This window comes from Solenopsis invicta, chromosome 1 (assembly GCF_016802725.1).
Source record: "Solenopsis invicta isolate M01_SB chromosome 1, UNIL_Sinv_3.0, whole genome shotgun sequence".
NCBI classification, from domain to species: Eukaryota; Metazoa; Arthropoda; class Insecta; order Hymenoptera; family Formicidae; genus Solenopsis; species Solenopsis invicta.
The window spans coordinates 1,254,529-1,276,300 of record NC_052664.1 but is presented as its reverse complement, the minus strand read 5'-3'; the positions used below and the strand labels follow the sequence as shown (position 1 = coordinate 1,276,300).

Here is a 21,772-nt window from a genome sequence, read left to right as displayed (position 1 = left end):
TCGAGGTTACAGCAAACAGTTCCTAAAAGTCTTACTGAAGTTATGAGCTGGGGAGTCGGCCGCGGTGGCGCCTAGATATAACGCCCGTGGCCGCATTCGACTCACGAGAAGATCTCTCGCGGCGTGGCCGCCTAGCGGTGGTGCCAGCACTCACTTGTTAAATTCATTTCAATCCGAAATTACAGGATTTCATAAATTATAATTAAATCGAATTTTAATATATACATGTATTTGATTCACAGAATCATGTAAACAGATATGATTCTGTAAATCAAATATATATACCTTGCTGCTAGATGTATAATTACTTTCTTTATATTTTAAGTTTACGTTCCAAAACGTTTTTTCCAAGAAAAATTTTACTTGATATAATATATGTTATTATTTATTTATATTTTGAGTAGGATTTTCCTCACAAATAAAATAGCCATTAAATAGCATATTAAATTAATCGTTATAGTATTATACATATGTATTAAATATTACATAATTTAAATATTATATATAATGAAATATTAAATATTAACAAATAATATATTTTATTAAAAAGCTATATACTGTATATTAAAGCTTCTCATATTATCAAAATTTGTAGTTTATGTTTATATATGATTAAATATATCTTTTGTTAAATATTTTTTAACACGAAAAATTATCTTTATAATTTTATAATTTATAAAATTCTTGTGTTATAATAATAATGATAATGATGATAATAATAAAAATACTCAACTTCGTTGACATATATGTATATAACGGACCTTTTCGGAACATATCACCAATATCTGCTAGACATTTAAAGGGCGTCCTTAGAACATCTTCAAAATGTCTCATTTAATATAAAGAACAACGCAATTTTCGAATGCATATTTATTATGTATGTTGGAAACATGTTTAATATACATAATATGTTAAATATTACGAATCATCCCAAATATGTCCTGCGGATGTCCTACAAACGTCATACTGCATCTATGATAAACCAGGATGTTCTTCGGACGTCTTTGGAACGTCCTATAGACGTACGAGATACTAGGACATTACAAGGACTTTTGTGGACATGTATTGGACGTCCGGGGACGTTCATGTGTTATGTGGGTAGCTGGTATCAATAACTTTCCAAAACTTTATAAATAAGTTTGTTTTTGTTAAGTACTTTCCGAGTTATGGGGCTTAAAAGCTACAATGTACTGTAACTTAGAAAATACTTAATGAAAAATAATTTCTTTATAGTGTTATGAAAAGTTCTTGAAATCAACTACAAGAAAATGCAATAAAAGATGTTAGAATATTAGAGAAGTACCGATACCATTTAATTAAGGAACTACCAATATTTCAACATTTATATATATATATATATATATATATATATATATATATATATATATATATATATATACGGGGTATAATAAAACGATCGCATCATAGGATAGAAGATATGAATCCAACTCGAAGAGTCCTGAGTCATTTTTTGATCTGAGTTTTCTGTTAGATGTTATACAATGTTAAAGTTCGCGAATCAGCGCACGTCTATATAGAAAAAGCAGCGACGGACAATAGACGGGCGCGGGCGAAGCGGAATTGAAAAATTACGCGGCGGGAAACAACGATGAACAGCGAAACGGCTGTATATACACGCACACACGCACGCACGCACGCACGCACGCACGCACGCACGCACGCACGCACGCACGCACGCAACAGCGGCAGAGAGCGCGGCACGCACGACGGCACGCACGCACGCAGGCACGCACGCAGGCACGCACGCAGGCACGCACGCACGACACACGCACACACGCGCGCGCACACACACACACACACACACACACACACACACACACACACTCTCTCTCTCTCTCTCTCTCTCTCTCTCTCTCTCTCTCCATCTTGTTTAAAAAAAATCCTAAACATCCTAAAATGCACAACTGAAATAAACGTTTCGGCGTTTTTGTAATAATTTATCAATTTAATATAAAGTGTTTATTTCATTACAGTTACAATAAATGTTCGAAGAGTGATCCTCCTAATTCGATACACATTCTTGCTTTTTTTCGTACATTTTGCGTAGCTCTTCAAACTTAATTATTGTCAATTCTTTTAATAGTATGGAATACTAATTCCGTCATCTCGTCAGCTGTCTCGATGTTGGTGTGCATAAACATTTTTTTCCTTTATTGTTCCCCAAAGAAAAAACTCGCGTGGATTGTAATCCGGAGATCGAGCAGGCCACGGATTTATTGAATCTCACTTCATTAACAATAAGTATCTTCATCACTAAATAGTTGCTTGCACTAAAACATTTATTACAAACAGTGATATTTGATTCGAGACAATATAATCTTTCTTCTTTTATTTTAATTAAATAAACATTTTTGAAGTATCAAAGAAAGCTAGTTTTGTAAGAAAAAGATTTTAAATTTGGAGAGACGTTAAAAGACATAATAAGAAAATGTAATATCAGGAAAAAAAACATTAAAAGAAATAAAAATAGATTAAATTTAATTTGATTAATAAATTGTCGTAAAATACTTATCTTAAAATACGATTTGATTTCCCAACAATCCACACCAAACATTTATGGAATATCAATGTTGGAAAGAACTTTCTCGGCTGACAAATGTATTTTCATAGCTCCAATAATGATAATTATGAATGTTGACCACACCGCTTCTTACAAACAAACATTTATTTGTATACAAAATGTACGAAAAAGAGCAAGAATGTGTATTGAAGTAGGAGGAGCACACTTCGAACATTTATTGTAACTGTAATGAAATAAATAATTAATTAATTCACATTAAATTGATAAATTATTACAAAAACGCCAAAACGTTTATTTTAGCTCTGCATTTCAAGATGTTTAAGATTCTTTTAAACAAAGGAGAGAGAGAGAGAGAGAGAGAGCGTGTGTGTGTGTGTGTGTGTGTGTGTGTGTGTGTGTGAGTGTGTGTGTACAGTAGTTAGACAAAATAATATGAACACCTATTCAGACTCCGAAAAATAGGCGTAATCCAAGAGAGTGTAACTTTGTCGAAAAATGATCGTAAAAAAATTGTAAAAAAGCATTTTAAAGCTTGAAATCTCTAGATTTGAAATTGACAAGTCATTAAACGATTTACAGATTGTTTACAAAGTTACGCGGATTTAAATGGAGATGCGTCAATCTCAAAATATTTTACAAACTTTGCAAAGCTCTACGACGCGAAATAAAAATTGCACGTAAATGCGGTTTAGCATTCGAAAGCGTGGATTTTTGCCTTTAATTTGCATTTTTAATGAACGTTGTACGATTTGTTTTCACTGTGAGTAACGCCGCCACTGTCTACCATTTGTACCCGACTTGTCACACGCTAACTAATTTTTATTATAATTTGAAAATTAAGCTCCGGACAAATTTTTGCCAAAGGAAAAATCGTCTCAGAATTTGATTACGAATGTGCCAGTAACGGGACCAATATGTTATTTTGAATCATCCTGTGTACACACACACACACACACACACACACACACACATGTATACAATATAAACAAATATATAAATATAAAGATATAATTTCTACTTTTCTACAGTGAAGTTGTATTAAAATTCATTAAATTACTGGACTGCCTTTATGAAAAAAACAATCAAAATTTGAGTGTTTACACTCAAATTTAAGTGTTTACACTCAAATTTAAGTGTTAACATCCAATTTTGAGAGTTTACTCTTAAATTTGAGCGTATACACTTAAATTTTGAGTGTTACACTGCAGGTTAAGTGTTTACACTCAAACAGTGAGTGTATACATTCAATAATTGAGTATTTATGTTTAAAATTGAGTGTATACGCTCAAAATGTGAGTGTTACACTGCAAATTAAGTGTTTACACTCAATCAGTGAGTATGTACACTCAATAATTAAGTGTTTATATTTAAAATTAAGTGTGTACGTTCAAATTTTGAGTGTTTTACAATGCAAGTTAAGTGTTATTTACATTTAAATAGTGAGTGCGTCACCTAATATACACCTAATGATCGAGTGTTCACACTTAAAATTTAGTGTATACCATATATCTTAAAAAATTGTCTTTTAATTTGATGGAATATTTACACTTAAATTTGAGCGTTAATTCTTAATAGTATTTATGAGTTTACTGTCAACATTATGATACTTGATCAATAGATTAGTGTATTATAACTCCTAAAATGTCATTCAAAAATTAAGTATTCTCAAAAGTAACTGTGTTAATTCCGTAATTGAGATTAACGCTGTGTTAAATGTTGAATACGTGTGAAAGTGTCTACAAACATTTCAGCACTAAATAAAAATAATTTCTTTTTAAATTTTAAAATAAAAATGCAATTATTTAATAATATACATTCTTAAATAAAAAACACGCTTAAAATGTGTTTTTAAATAAATGCAAAATTCATAATACTTTCATGATATAATCAATTAAGGACTCTGTCTTATTGCGAAGACATTTTACATTAATTTGAATAAAGGTTGTGTTTATACAGGACTCTAATACTAAAGTTCGGATCTCGTCTCACATTTTTCCCCACTCCTAGCGCCGCACGCCTGCGCGTCGTGAAAAGCAGGGCCGCCATATGAGTGACAGTGTAGCGGTGTACGTGTCTATTGCGTAGCAAACGAGAAACCATCGCATGCCGCCCTAGCTGTTTCCCGCTTATTTCTCTCAGCGTGCAACGTGCGGTGCTTAAAGTGGAAGAAAACAATCACACATCACATGCGTTGGAAGTGATTGAAAAACAATTGTCGGGTCGTCGTTCGTCGTCAGTCGTCGTCGTATATACTCGTATATTTGGACGTCTTTGTACGTGTTTGTTACAAAAAGTTTTTCTCTGCTGAATTGCAAATGCAATTATCTTTAGACTTTGTGTTTATACTGCGTCATTACATGATCTTTAATTCATTTTTATACTTTGGAAAGTTTCTGCTTTAATTCGTGCAAGAGAAGTCGAGTGAATAAGTGAAAATTTTGTTATATATATCATTATTGCTTGAAACAAAAAAGGAAAGAAATGGAAAGCAAACTCTTAATAGACAATAAATCGTGCGTACTCGTGGAATTTTCAAACGAAGAGGAGGCTTTAGCCATAGGTTATAAATGTTGGCTAAATGAAACCGTTACCGAAGAGGAACTCAATAATATTATTGAAAGCAAAAGAGAGGTGGAAATAATGTGGCCAAAATGTGATGTACACTCAGCCCGTAAAATGAAAAACATATTGAAAGGTTTAACACAGGAACAGTGAGAAATACATGCTATTAAAGTTCTTGGATTTGGTGGGGAGTAATTATTTAAAAATAAATTATTTTAATCGCCCATGAACTTTTAAAATATAGGTTATGTACATAGAAGCAATAAAGTAAAAAAAATAATTGAATAAATAGCTTAAATTAAATTATTTATTTTCACAAAAGGGCGCAAAAGCATGCAACATATATGTATACATTGCAGTAGTTATTGCCATGGTTGTTTTCCAACAGATACATAGTGTATAAATAACACTGTGTTCAACTCAAAGTGTTCCAAAATGTTTTATACTGCTCGACATTGTGTGTAAAATATATTAATGTGTACGCGTCAGCAACTTTCCAAAAAAATTTTGTTTAACACGTATTTATTTATTTATTTATAATATGAACATAATCTAAGTTGTATTCAAGATTTTTGTACAGTTATTAATGTATCAAAATTAATTAAGTTTAGAGCATTATGTATTTTTGTCCCAACAAAAATCTTGCATAGCGAAACACAGTGTAACATATATCAGTGTGTTCTACCAGGAAAACTGCCATTATGTATAAAAATTATTTAACATATTTAAAATTTTCTTTGAATTAGACTGGACAAGCATGAGTGCTGAATTAGATTTGTTACAAAAAAACGACGTTCTCTGTACAACGAAGCAGTATAGGCATCTGATTATAAAAAGAACTTTTGCGTCTACAGGCAAGAGAGACAAATCTATTAAAAAGGTTTTTGTATTTATATTTTAAATTTGTTTTAGCTGAATTAAAGTATTTTATTATTATCTTGGATAACTTCTTTGATAATTTACATGCAAACTGACATCAAATTTGATTAAATATGACTATAGCCATATATTATATTTTTTGTTCGTCTGCTTGTTGTTATCAAAAATCTTTGGCATGTTCTGTTTAAAATTTGCTCTGTAAATTTTGTTAACTGTTATTTTGTATAACATTAAAATTGAAGATACTAAAGATGAAAATATCGTAAATGAGGATGATATATTAAATGATGATATTGAACCACATAATTTGGAAAGCTCATTGGTAAATTATATAGTTTTACTAATATTTATATATCTTAAATTTTTTAAAATAACTTTTACATTAATGTATATCTTCTTTAAATATTAGAAGAATACTTGTTAGACATTACAAAACTATCTGATTCAAGAGGAATAAACACACACACACACACACACACACATTTTTACAGTACTAAATAGAAATACTTTTTGTCTAAATTATAAATTTTGTTTGTATTTTTATACAAAGGTAAATCTAGGATATAAAGTTAAATCACATGAAAATATTTTGAAGGAAAAAATTCGAAAAAAAGACAAGAGACATCTGTTATTGGATCTACTAAATTCTTTGTATACAAAAGAAGATTTTGCTACCTGTTCCAGAAGTGGGTAAAAAAAGAAAATCGAAAATTAGACAAAAGAAAACAAAAAGCTATAGTGGGTAAGTCAAATAAAAACCTAAAAGTCAATTTTTATGTTTAATTTTATAAAATAAATTCCTTTGTTAATTACACATTATAGTAACAAAAATTAAAATTAAAAAGTGATTTAATTCTTTTCAGACTATGCTGTCAAGATACATGCACAAAAAGACAAACAGGAAATCGAGGTTTTGTTAAAGATCATTGAAAATAAATGCAAAAATGCTGCAAAGCAGCATAAAATGCAGAGTAACTTGAAATAAAAATTTTTAGCCATAGAGTACATTTCTGAAACAATTTTATATATTTTAATAATTTTCATAACCTAACATTTTATTTTACATTGCAGTGAGCTACATTTTTGAATTTTTTTTGCAAAAACGTTTTTAAGTAGCTCGAGATTTATTTTTTTTAATACTTATTATTCTCGTTAAAATAAAAGTATTTATAATGTTATATATTATATGTTATAAAGAAAATATATATTAAAAGTATGATATAAAAATTGTAACTAGTAAAAAATTCTATTAAAGATGTTATTAAAATATAATGTAAAGATATTATTACAAATTAAATTTGTTGTTATTGTTATACCGTATTTCTTTAATAGAAAGGCAATGTTTACGATACTAGAAATTGGTTAGAATTTTTGGATTAAGCTAGAAGTATGTAGTCAATAAAATTGTGCTTTTCTATACAAGCTGCAAGTTAATTGGCTACACAGTTTTGGTCTAAGAATGTGATTTGATTTTTAACATGATAAACATTGGTTTTATACAACTTAAAAATTAACATGTTAATTCTAAAGTTAAGTGTAACTCTCAAATTGAGAATTAATACTCAAAATAACACTGAATTAAGTGTTAATTTGAATGTCTTTTCAAGTGTCTTTTTTAGTGTTTTTTTTTTTAAACACTAAGTGTAAACACTCAAGTTGATGGTTACACTTAAGTTAAGCGTCCGAAATGACACTCAATTGAGTGTTATTTTGAGTGTCTTTTTGAGTGTTTTTTTTTTAGTGTAAACACTCAAATTTTATGTGTTTTTTTTATAAGGGTGAAACTATATTTGAAACTATACTGAATATTCTAAATTATTCGCTGATTTTATATTATAAAAATAAGCATTTTTATATTGTTAAGGTATAAATCCAACCCAATAAAACAATTTTTCATAAAAATATAATTTTTTAATTACTTTTTTAGAATTAATTATTTATCATGATTTTTAAGATAATTATGATTTTTCATGAAGTATCTTAGTTTCTTTTGAATGAAATACAGGTTTTGCCGTGCACATATAAATGAAAATATATGCTCATATAATATAAAATATTTTATTTGTAGTCATTTGCCGAGACACATAATTTGCCAAAATTACATAGTTTTACAAATTGTTACTGCCATTTAGTTTTGTAATCGTATACTAGAAGATTAAAACTAATAAGAGAACTGTCACGGGTGTCCGGCGTCGATTTGATTCTGCTTGCAATATATTGTTCAACACGAAAATCTAAAAGACCCGTATTTTTCAATATCGGAATCTCACGTTTAAAGAGTAAATTTTCAAATTTTATTATATATGGAATTTTATTATATATAAATTTGAAAAAAAAATTAACCTTTAATTTGGCTGATAAAAAATTTGAAAAATTTGAAAAACTTTAGGTGGGGGTATTTTGTTAAACAAAACAAAAGAATTCTTTTTTTCTACAACTTTAAAGTACTCTTTAAACCGTACATTTGTTAAAAAATTTTTTTTCTGTCTTTTACTTTTGACGATATTCGCCCCAAAAGAGAAATACCATTTTTTTTTTTCAAAGGGTGTTCCCTCCCCCTAAACATGACATTCTGTCGATATAAAAAAAATACTCTTTTAGATTTTCGTATTTAACAACATATTTCAAGGAGAATCAAATTGTCGCCGGACACCAGTGACAGTTCCTTTGTAAATAAAATTGCGGTTAAAAACCTTTTTGTTATTGCAACTTTTTAACTAAAAAAAAGACAATTATTTATTTGTAAAAAATTGTTCTTTTTCCTGTAAATATTTTTTCTCACAAAGGCAAATGAGGAATAGAAATCAACAAAAGAGAGTAAGTGTTAATATGAGAAAGGAGTACAATCTTTATTTTTGTGGAAGATATTCATTTTTAAAGGACCAAGACGTATATGACCCATCAGGCATGAATTAAATGATTAAAGTTAGCATTAGTGAGAAACATGACAAAATTTCACAAATAAAGCACAAACTGTTATTTCTACTACAAATTACTCATAAATCTATAAAATAAATTAATTACAAACTACGACATCAAATACATAAAAAATTAAACATAATAAATAAAATGTTTGGGGAATAATTCTTTTTCATTTTGTTTTAAATTTAAACTTGGATATTCTAACTCTCACATCAGTTTAATTCTTCTACTAAAAGACCAAATCAAAATACTCGTCTTGACAGTGTACGCGACTGACATGAAAGAAAAGAAAAGAAAAATTTAAGTGAATTCAATTTCACGCTAACTTCTTATCCTTACGACCTATCTTTGTAGTAGTGGAATAAGATTATAGAAACTGTTTAATAAATGAAAGTTGGAGGAAAATCATTGTTAGAAAAGAATATTTAGCGACTGATGTGCAATTCGTTCGATTCAAGTCCGGGAGTACAATGCAAGTAAAATTAATTTATTTCTGCATTTTTTACATTGCTTTATTCTCCACGACAAACTATATGAATAATCATCGTCTTTATTCGTTTCGCTAGATGTCACATTTGTTTTAATGTTATAGAATAAATGTGTCGTGCACATTGGTTTACTGCTGCAGGACATATTTTTGAAATTGTCGACACACTCTTAAAATTAATTCTTTATGAATTATTGATTATAATTCATAAAGAATTATATAATATGTAATATTAATAATAAAATAGAAAGATCAAATTTGATAAAAAAATCATCTAACATGATTTTTGATGATTATAAAGAATATTTATCAAAAAATCCAATATAAATGAGGTACTTTAACGGTCTCATCTAAATTTTAGTATTAATATATATTTGTATGATTTTATATACTTTTCAAATTCACTAAACTGCGCGCCGAATAGATTTTCAATCATAATATAGCTTTGTAAATTAAACCTTAAACACACCGATCCCGTAAAATACGTATTTTCGGGCCTGGGAGACTTTTTCAACTTTAAGAAATTATAACTTTGGTTCCAATCAACATTTTTAAACAATCTTTTTTTTCACATGAAAGTTTAGAATCTCAGAAATGTGACTGTATAATCGGCATTGCCAAAAAGTAATTTATTGTTAAATTATAAAAGAAAAACCATTAAGCAAAAATGAGAAATTGTTCAAAAATCAACTTTTTTTTTTTAAATCATATCTCCGCAACAAAAAAGTTTCAAGGACTTTCAAATACGTTTTACAGCTAAAGAGTCATACTTTCAAAAAAAATTATGATATTGTCATTCCTTTTAAAAAGTATAATTATATAACAAGGAAAATATGAGGTATTTTTGGATGTCTAAAAATTCACTTTTTTTTTTTAAATTATATCTTTGCAACAAAAAACTTTTAAAGATTTTACAAAACGGCGCGGCGTTTTTAAAGTTAAAGAGTCATACTCTCTAAAATTTTTAGAGTGGAATTTCATCTAAAAGAGTGGAATTCCACTTTAAAAGTGTGAAAATCCTGCCACTCTTTATCAAGACTGCCAGGATTTTTACACTTTTAGAGTGGAATTCCACTCAAAAGAATTTAGAAAGTACATTAAAAAAAATTATGTCACTGCCTCTTCTATTAAAAAATATACCTACACAATAAGGCAAATATGAGGTATTTTTGATTAACTCAAGGTGTCTAAAATTAAAAATTGATGTGTTTGGTAATATATTTTGGACCCGCAGAAGTCCTCTTTTTCACGGCACTATAGTATTTTAACTTTAGATAGAGTAACATACGCGGATAGACTTGTTTAAATGTGTTTTGTTCAGTTTTTTTTACATAAGATTACTCACAAAAAAGTTTCACTCACACACTATATGGGTCGCATTGACCCTAACAAAACTTTGCTGCCATACCGTTCGAATTCTAGTAGATCAGAAAAGTTGATCAACCATATCAATCGAAAGAGGAGATTTCAAACTTTTTTTACGTCCTAGTTCGAACCTCCTATCTCATTCTGTCTTCACACAGCAATCGTTTGAAATTTCATATGGGGTCTCTTAGACCCACTTATGTGTTTAAGGGTTAAATAAGAATTAATAATGTTATATTTATTAAATTAAAAATCAGTTTATTAATAAATGATGCTAACTTGCATCTGAATGTGAAAACCCTTTTGCCTCTAAAAGACATTGTAAAAAATTTTTTAACACTTTAGCCAAGATTCGAACCTGGGATCTTTCAAATCTTTGATATAGATGTCTTAGCCAACTCAACCACCGAGGCTGTGGTGATATTCCTCAACAATTCCGCAACAATTTACAATGAGTAAGAATACTTTTTATATGTTTTAAAATAGAGAATTTGTTCAATCAATAACGTGTCTTTGCAATTTTTTAGAGAAGAAAATGTTCTTATATTTAGATGCGAGTTAGCATTCACTATTGAGTTATTAAATTAATTTTTAATAGACGTGATATTACTAATTCTTAAACCAATAGCTTCGCGCTCGTGTTATAAATCACAGAATAATTAAAATTTCGAGTGCGGTACTCGAAATCTTGTTAGATTCTGATAAATTATTTAAATTAACAACCGTCTTGATGACCAATATTTCCGCTATATAACTCTAACTTCTATTGCTTACAACGCCCTCTAGAGGCGCCATTCAAGCAAAATATTACACAGCCAAACTCTACCCGATAAGAGCTTTCTAACGACATATAATTCGTACCCATTCGCGATTAACACTTCGCGCACTTCACTTGTGAGAGAAGATGTAGACTTTTTGAGTATTTCTGAAAAATGTTCCAATTTGTATAAAAATTATGAAAAAAATATTTACCAGACATGGTATGTATTATGTGAATTGTAGGTTAGCAGGGTTGCGTGCAGCTACAAGTATAATAAAAAAATTGCGCGAGTATATTCTAGTGCATTTTATTGTTTATAATTTTTACAATAAATTTGTTTTGCTTCGCAGAAACAAATTTACTTCTAACAAATTGGCAACAATTGTACAACAAAAAATACAACCGCAGAAATTACCTCGTGCAATAATTCTGTGCCTTGTTCGTACACGAACATATATTCGTGTTCGTATAATGAATAGACAAATATGTGAACAAAACAGAAGTAAAAATAACAGAAAAAAGATAGATAAAATTTATTAACAATAAAATATAATGCATTAATCTACACATTTTTATCATTTTCTCTTCCTTGAATATATTTTTTCAATTTTCTTACACCAATATTTTCGAATCTATTATTTCTTTCATACATTGGTTTAATTTAAATATAATAAAACATTATTTCTTATCGTTTACAATACTAAATGCTGTTTTTTGCATTATATTTTTATATTTATATTTTTTTTAATATTCATATTATTCTATTCATCAAATAAACATTTCAATTAAAATATTGCAAGAATTATAAGTTTACTAAGCACTATAAGTTTACTAAATAATACATTCAAATATACCGCAAAACGATGACGTATCTTGGTAACAATTCTGATTGGTCGCTCGACTGACACGTGATTAGTGTCAAATAATAATTCCTAATTTTTATTGTCTCCGACTTATTTAAACTGCGTACCATATTTTCTATACTTTTTTCTTAAATCTTAGTGTATTTGCACTTTGAAAAAAAAGCGAATAAATTCAGCGCAAACTGTAGAGAAGTAGATATATACGAGAGAATCACTCTCGAAAACATATGAATGATGCTGAAGGACAAAAGATACTGCGCGCAGCGCCAACGGTGTATCGGTTGTTCGTCAATTGTGATAAATCGAACGTACATCGCATCAGAAATATGCTTCGTGAATGTGATAGTATCGATAGAAACTGATGGATTGAATACAGATATCTACAATGTTATAGTCAATTTAATTGTTCGCATTCCTGTACATGGAGAATTCGATCAAACTTACACAATATTTAATATCTCTCTTATATTTTATTCAGAGAAAATGAGTAAGAAAGAGAGCAAGAGAAATGGAGTGAAACCGTTTATTATTGTTCTAGGGCAAACCCTCTAAGAACGTTAAAAAGATATACGAATAAAAGCAAAATTAAGGTACAGAATAAAAGAAAAAGCGAGAAAATATAAAGTAACACTAAAATTAAGAAACAAAGAATAAAACAATTTAAAATAAAAAAAAGAAAATAAAAAGAAATAACAACAGACAATATCGGCATAAAACAAAACAGCACAATAGAGATATAAATGATAAAGAACAAAAATAATAAAAAAACTAAAAAGAAGTATAACAAAAGAGAAAGAAGAAGAAAAAAATGAAGTAAAAGAAAAACAAAAGTATTTATGAGTCTAGCCCTGAGAAGGCCTACCTTGCTGCAAATAACAGAAGAGCCTTCGTCGGAAGGAAAACAGCAATTGGGATATCCTGATGGAGACTGGGAGTGAGTTCCAAAAGGAGCAGGCAGTATACAACAAAAATGATTGTTGATATGAAGGTTCTACATGACGGAATGGCGAGAAGCATGTGGAGAAGCATGTGATGTGGAGTTTGCATAAGAATGGAAGTAGCAGATGAGGTAAGAAGGACTACCCGAGGGCCTTCGGTTATCCGCAGTCTACCATCCTAGAATGCCGTAAAACTGCAACACATGTTCATCCTTCCGCAGATCAAAAATGTAACATACGCAGGCGTTTATCAGACGACTTAGATATTTTTTATCTTTATTGACTTTTTTTTCTAATTACTCGAATTGCTTTTGTACTTTTTGCGCTAGTAATATTCTTAGTTTTATATATATAATTATATATATTTATATGTAAACTATTTGTTTGGAAAAAAAATAATGACGTATTTTAATTTAAAATTAGAGCAAATTTATTCATATTTAAAAATGGTCAATTTCAATCAGTGATGTAATTGTTGTTTTTTATAATCTTTTGTCATTTTTCAAACAGCTGCAAAATTCTAAATGTTTTTTTTAAAAAAAAACAGATAAAAGTGGTTTTGTAATTCTTCGAAATAAACGCTTTAATTACTATTAAAGAAGTTTGACAATGATTGAAACAAATAATTCAAGGAACAATATTGAGTGAATGCTGCTTGGTGCGGTAGAATATCTCAGGTAGGTTACAATATTTTTTTCCGATAATTTTCCGGGCTAGACTTTATATCCAATGAGAACAGGTACGGATTCCTCGTTCTATCTACGTGTATTATGTTGAATACGTAGATAGAACTTTATCGACTTGATATCCTCATGAATTCTATGAGGATACTTTTATGTAGATTTCAATACATTTCATCTACGTAGAATTACTAAAGAAATTTGACGGAGATTAAGATAGGAGACAGCAATGTGGATTTCATGAGAATAAATTCAGATTGACTTATGCTGTACAATCCACGTAGAATTATTGATTAAATTTAAAGGAGATAAAAATAGGAGCTAGCAACATAGAATTCACGTAAATAATTTTTTACTTTGCGGGATTATTTCGTTTAGCCATGAATGCTTGTATATTTGAACAGCATATATGAATTATTTGAAACTTATGCTTGTGCTCTTTCAATTTTGAAGTCCAAGATTTCTTTCTTGAACACAGTATTGTTCAGAAACATAAATATTATTGATAGACGAAATAGGTCCATGAATGAAGAAACTATCGATCTACATACCAATGAGTAAACAATATTTTTTAAACGTTTTTTAAATGTTTTTTTACATAATAAAATGTTTTTATATTTAATTCAATTTATTGTATTATATTGACATATATTTTCTAGTTACATTCTGATTTAAACAAGTGACAAAAAAGTTATTCCAGATGCTATTACGCATTTGTGAAAATAGTAAAAACTTATAATTTTATATATATTTATATAAGTAAAATTGCTTTAATTACACGTATTTAATTTTTGATAACATATATTGACCCGATCTATCAGTTATATACATATTAGCACAACGTGTTCACATGTTATCACGAGGGATTAGTTTGCAGCAGTCGCAAAGGTTAAGCATCGTTCACCTTTAGGACACAACTTGGATAGGTGGCCGTTTTGAAATTTCCAAAAAAAAAAAAAATTCCTAGAATTTTTATTGCAAAATGTATTTTTTTAATTATTACAAAAATATTGTTTTACTCATTGAGATTATGTGGTGTAAAAAATAATATTTATGCGGATATTTCGAAGAAACTCATAGAAAAATTCAAAACATTAATTGAATTTCGACGTGGATTCTAGTACCGTTGGTGAGTGGACCATCAATTGGTTAAATAGATTTCACTTGAATGATCCACGTGAAAAGATCGTGTATTCCACGTACTTGTTCTCATCGGGATATGCTTCTTTTATAAAAAAATATTTTTTTAATAAAATAAGACATCATTTCTATTCACTACTTCTACTGGTGTTTCTTTGCAATGGCTGCCGTCAGTTTGCCCAATTGGTCACTTGTTTCAATTGGCCATTTGTTAAGCTGTACGTTTTTTTCTGACCTATCAAATACACAACATGATCTTCGCTGAATGATACTTAGGTTTTGGAATAGTCAATGACTTTCCTGAATGCTTTCCCCAGGATCGTTTGCGTATTGCATTGTTGTAGACAACATTTTTCAGCGTTTGTCAAAAGTCGTTTAAAAAATAAGTCGTCTTTATTAAGTTTAATTATCAAATCGTAGATGAAAAAAAGTGCAATTAATTAAATTTTTGTCAGACACATTACGTAACTATTTAAACATCAAGATTCACGTATATTAATTCATGCAAATGTTCGATGACGGTTATATGTATAAAGATGGATAAAGTACCTTTACAATCTCTTGTGATATGTCTTACTGATTATTGCAATTAAAATCTTGATTTTATCTTCAGCGACAGCTGGTTGACCAAAGCATTATTCATCTTAAAGTACTGTATCATCAGCATAAAATTTTGCATACCATCTTTAACACGTGCATTCAGTTACGCCATCCTGTCCACACACGGAACATATTTTTTTTTTGTTCGTACTATGTTTTTCATTGTCATATAGTAACTCAAGTAAGCATCTAAAAATTATAATAAATAAAATTACATAAAATGATATTTTAATTACTAGAAATAAATATTAACCTTCAGCTAACACACTATATTGAATTCGATATTTTGCTACACATGGATATACGTCACTTGACTATTTTCAATCGCGTATATCTTTGTATGTAATGTATAGAATTCGAACAATTTTGTTTTAATCGATACGCTAAAAGGTCAAGAAGAAGAATGAATAGATGAGAAAATTGTGAAGTTGAATATATTTGAAATATTCAGGAGAGAAGAAAACTATACTTGTGAAAAAAATGGTTTCCTTTTAAATTCGTAGTTTCGAAAGAAAAGCTATTAGATGCATTTTTTTAACGGATTTTGAAAGATAATTCAACGTACTTTAAACGAAAAATATTGTTATTTTGATTATTTTCAAAAAGTACATTTATTCTGCAAGGTGAAGTAAGGTGATTCTTCAGCGTCAAAAAAGATGAGTTGTTAGAATAAATCATTCGTCTTCAATTATAAAACTTGAAAAAACATAAAATGCAATATAATATACTTTATTATTATTTATTTAAATGGAATATTTGCAACAAATTTTTGCAATATGTTGATTACACATTGGTTTGTCACATTTTAAACACTTATACGACGTTTTGTAATCAAGGGTAGACGGACATAATGAGCACCTTTTTAGTTTGGCCATTTTATTTTTTGCTAATAAATTGCGAGGATTTTAAACTTCAAGTACGTTCTACACATGATCTATTGTGTATCGTAGGGTTTTTTTTTAGATCTCATAGTTTTTTGGAGGGAGTCAGAAATCGAACGAATTTTGTTTTAAAAATCGCAACTTTAAATTTAAACGTTCATGATTTTGTCAAAAATTGATATTTTTGAAATCGGTTACAATACGTCAAAGATATTATTATATATTTTAATATTCCATAAACATTGTTTATTTTGGTTGATTTTTGGCAAAGGTACATTTGATACCGTTTTGGGAGATTTTTTCAAAGCTGCCTTTTCACAACGCCATATCTCCGATATTTTGCGCAATTTTTAAATAAAAAAAATTGTAAAGTTTTTTTAAAATGTACATTTTCCACTAAAAAAAACCACAATTGGTAACTCCAACAGTTTCCAAAAAATTCAAAGAAATTGTTATTTTTTTAGCCTCCTAGGTATATACGAGTATGTATATATGCCCGCTTAAGCAATCCGCCCAAAATACAATAGTCTTATCGCTTCTTTAAGCTCTATCATTTCTACATATTTACAATAATCTCCGTATTATTTTCGTCATTAAATGACGAATTGTCAATAATTACTTATGAAATCATTTATTTAGTAGCCTGCCGTTATGTAGTGACTAATATGCTAATACACAACAACTGACAATTATTATAAGACGTTTTTACTTTTGAGCATTTTAAAACCTTTTCAAGGTATCCTTCAACATTTAATCACACATGCTTCTTTATTGTTTTTTAACTTGAATATATTGTTATGTATTCGATCCACATATGCAAAACGTCGTGCACAATACACACACACACACGCGCGCGCGCGCGCGCGCACGCACAGAACATACACATATACTGATATGCATAAGTAAAAGGAAATAATCGACACAACACACACAGTCAAACACATATATCTACACATAAAGAAAGGAGACTTTTCACAGGCTTCGAACATTCTTTTTTTTTTATACATGCATCCTTTGAAAGCCTCATATCATTCAGACGCCGCTGCGCATTTTTGATTATCGCGCTTCTTTAGATGTCATCTATCTATCAGATGCCACGGATCCGATATAGCGACGGCAGAATCATTAAGCCAAAACTATGATTAAAGGATATTGACGTCTGTAATCCTGAACTCGCGACGAACGTTTATCTCAGCCGTTTAGCACCTATTCGCAGCATCTGAAGAATCAAATTCTCTAATCAAGACAAGAATTCGGGAAATCGAGAATAATTATGACAAAAATTCGAGAAATCAGGAAGTATAAATGAGGTGAACGAAGATTCTGAACGTACATTCTGTCCGAGGTCACGCGGATCGTTCTTTGATCACGATTTAACGGAGTTTCTATACGAACGTGAGTGGGCGAGTACGTCTCTCCACAGTTGCAAGTTATGGCAAACAGTTATATATCGAATACCGATTACCATGGTATCCCAACCGTTTGACCCCAATCGCCAAGTGTCGATTATACGAATTTCGTGACTCAGGGCAGTTGTCCTTAGGCGTCGTCCGGGACTTAGGGCAGCTGCCCCTAAGCGTTGTCGCAGTTAAATTGTACGAAAAATACACACAAGCTTACGACTCAGGGTGTTCGAATACCCTTAGGCGAAGTCCTAGCCAACACATTCGCATTGACTAAGGGTGTCTACTTCCCTAAGCGTTGTCGAACGTTGTCGTAGTGTGTGTGTGCCAGTGAAACACTACCATATTATGGCATTATAGCAACATTATTATTTATAAACATCTCAGTGTGTAAAAAAAATAAATTATAACTATACGAAGACAGTGTGGATATTAATCCGTCCCTATTGAAGAACGTGATATATGTATATTATCAAACGAATGTACGTATACTCAAGTACTTTTTTGTTATTTAACTTTTTATTTGTCTATATGTCGTAGGCAAATAATTATTTTAGGAAAACAATATCTGACTAGGCAAATAATATCTGCTTGGTCAAATAGTTTACGTTCCTTTATTTTTGCGTTTATATGCTATTTTCCTAGGCAAATGCTATTTGACTGAATTGCTGTTAGTCAAATGGTATTGGTAAAGCATGCGTTGACATTTCGATAACTATAAGGTTGTGTTACAATCGTTCTGCAAGATGTTTTCTTCGAAATTCATTAATTTTAAAATTATGTAAGAGTATTTTCTTCAAAGAATACCTGTCATACTGACGTAATTTGTTGAACTGATCATGTGCTGTGATCATATGTGTATGTAAAAATTGCACGAATTTAAAATATGTGTCAATAAATATTCTCTAATTATACAAATTCTCTGGTTTAAAGCAAGCAATAAATGTCTACTTCACAACAAAATTAATTTATATTATTTTTTTTTTTTTGTATGATAGACTTATAAATTTTATATAAAATAACTATATTTAAAATATGATAATGTTAAAATTTCACCTTATTAAATTTATGAATCTATCATATACTAAAAAAGAAAACTTAGGAAAAATTAATTTTGTTGTAAAGCAGACATCTGTTGCCTGCTTTAAAATTTAAGATATTTTATACTTATATTTCAAAAAATTTAATTTTGAAGTAATATAATAATAGTCATAGTCTGTAATATAGTCTATAATAATAGTCATAGTTTGTTCAAGAAACATAATAATTGGAAATCAACTTATAGATACACAGAATTAAACAAAATGTTGTTTTCAACAATTTGCAGTTAAAAAAAATAATTTTGTAACCTATAATAATTTTGTACTTTCTCATTGTATATATATACACAGGGTGATTCAGAACAATCCATGTGCCCCTGTAAAGACGTGTTCTTGGATAAATTCTGAGACGATTTTTCCTGTACAAAAATTTTGTCCGACGCTTACTTTGTGAATTATAAGAGGATAAAGTTAGTGAATCACGGGCCGTGTACACATGGTAGACAAAGGTGGCGCAACTCACCGTCCGACGCGGGTAAGCGCCCTGAGGGTTAGTGTAATGTCGTTAAGAACATCTTCCGTCTGATCAGGTATATCTTATCAGGGCCTTATAAATAGCCCTTTTTGCACCTTATATTTAATATTTATAATATTTTTGTTACTCTTTTAAAAAATAATGGATAATATACATTAATAATAATAATAATTAACAGGTAAAACTATTTACTAAATAACAAGTAAAAAAATGTACAATTGGGAGTCAGCTCGGTAAACGGTGGGCATTTAACTTGATTTTATTCACAAAAAACTTTAATCAAAACATCTTGAGATATACAATTATTTTGCAAGAATAAAATAGACGTTTTGACTTATTTTTATGCCATCTTCAGTGATCCATTGATATGATGTAAAGGTTTATAACAACAACAGATGAAATATATTCCATCACTTGCGTACAAAAACGAAGCATTTTTATGTTTTAGTCGACTTCATAGCCGGAGAAACAGATCGTGTGAAAAACCGTACAAATGATATATAAATTAAGATGATTACATAAAAGTTCAAGTTCAGATTTGCATTGTATTTATAGCTGGTCTCATGAACAAATGTAAAAAGTTAAAATTGTAAAATTTGTTTCATCAAACAATTTTTCAGTAATTAAAATTAATCTTAAAAATATATTCGAAAAATATAAAACTCACCTTTCTTAACGATCAGAACAATCTAATGTGATGGAACGAGGACTACATATGATACATGTGGACTGAAATTTTATTGTATCACTTAGGAGGGCTTAGAATGTCAAGTTGAAACAATCGACTGACTTATAATTTTTTGGTAACGTTGTTCACTGCAATAATGAATTTAATATATAGAAAAATTTGAAAACGCGAGAATATTGCGAATTGTTAAAATAAACATTATTTAAGAATTTATATGCAGCTTAGCTCTTTGCCCCTTTTTTGTTTAACAATTTTAATTTAGGAGTCATTATAAGTTTTATTATTCATTATTAAATTGATTTTTGTGGCGGCTCGGGCAACGGCCACCACAGCGTATGTGCCTGTATTGCGACGGCGAAACAGAGGGGTACACGCGCCGCCTCTAGACGGCCGCGCCGCATGCATAAGGCCTCATGCGAACAAGTGAACACTAGCGCTGCTAGGCAGCCCCATGCCGTAGGAGCCCTTTTTAAGAATCGAATACGAATAACGTTCCTGGAAGTCAACTTGGCGATCAAATACACGCCCTCGCAATGCATCAATTTATTATTACATCAAATACTCAATTGTTATTTACGATGCAAACTTATGGAGAGATTAGTCACGAACACATTTTGTTGTAATTCATTTTTTATTTGATGAGATTAAATCGGCATAACGGAGCAGACTTCTTATTATGTATAGAGTAGGGGAGAGTGGGGTAAATCGGACTTAGCTGCAGTTTTTAATCTCTATAAGACGCAAATAAAGTTCGATCGTAAAACTGAAGGTGCCAATGGAAAGATAATTTAATTTCCTTCATTTTTGTTTCATACTATTTTAACGTATCTTTTATCTGTGTTGAACTATAGCGAAAAATGTAAAAACACTTTTTCCGGTCCGATTTAGAACTACTGGTTCCAAATCGGACCACCCCTTGGTCCAAATCGGACATCATATTTTTATTAACTTTTAAATAAAATTTCAAAAGATTATAATGTATTTTTTCAGTGTTGAATAAAAACGAGCAATTTGACAGTAAAAAAATAAAAATTTCATTAAAAAAAGAAATTAGTAACAATTTATATATTTAGTTGTTTCCCGGTCATGTTATGATATTGTTATTATATATTGTAATTAGAGTTGAAATCAATAAAATTCAATTATTCCGAGTGTGATGACTCATAATATTTTACTAATTTAACATTTCTAGGACCAGATTTGGTCTGCCGATTATAATTATCAGTTTTACGATCAGATTGCAATTTTGACGTAAAAGTTCGATTTGGATACGAGTTCTTTCGAACTTTAGAATAATTTTTACAATAAACCCGAGAGTAAACGCAAAGGAGATCACAAAATAATTCATATTTTTTAATTCTATACTTTTCAATTATCTTAAATCAATTATTTTTCAAATTTTTAACACTTTTTAAATAATGATGTATAAGAATTTTCTTTTTTTTTTTAATTTTTGCACGATGGCTGAAAATACATATTCGCGTCTA

General features: G+C 29.7%; 2 protein-coding genes across 6 annotated transcripts in view; one reads left to right on the top strand and one right to left on the bottom strand.

The window, feature by feature from the left end:
* Positions 1–21,772, bottom strand: part of LOC105202925 (5-hydroxytryptamine receptor 1) — a 492,922-nt gene that overhangs the window by 212,330 nt on the left and 258,820 nt on the right. The gene's annotated exons all lie outside the window — the stretch shown is intronic.
* LOC113004434 lies at positions 4,175–6,920 on the top strand. 3 transcript variants are annotated; one of them, XM_026137695.2, is made up of 4 exons: positions 4,175–5,237; positions 5,851–5,984; positions 6,534–6,725; positions 6,847–6,920. In XM_026137695.2, exons 1-3 carry the CDS (start codon positions 5,024–5,026, stop codon positions 6,675–6,677), a joined length of 492 nt encoding a protein of 163 aa, XP_025993480.1. In that variant the 5' UTR covers positions 4,175–5,023; the 3' UTR covers positions 6,678–6,725; positions 6,847–6,920. The 3 variants fall into 3 exon arrangements, 2 of the variants coding, with proteins under 2 accessions (XP_025993480.1, XP_025993481.1); XM_026137696.2 differs by having other exon boundaries at positions 4,176–5,237; positions 6,579–6,725; XR_005575336.1 differs by having other exon boundaries at positions 4,175–5,371; positions 5,851–6,725.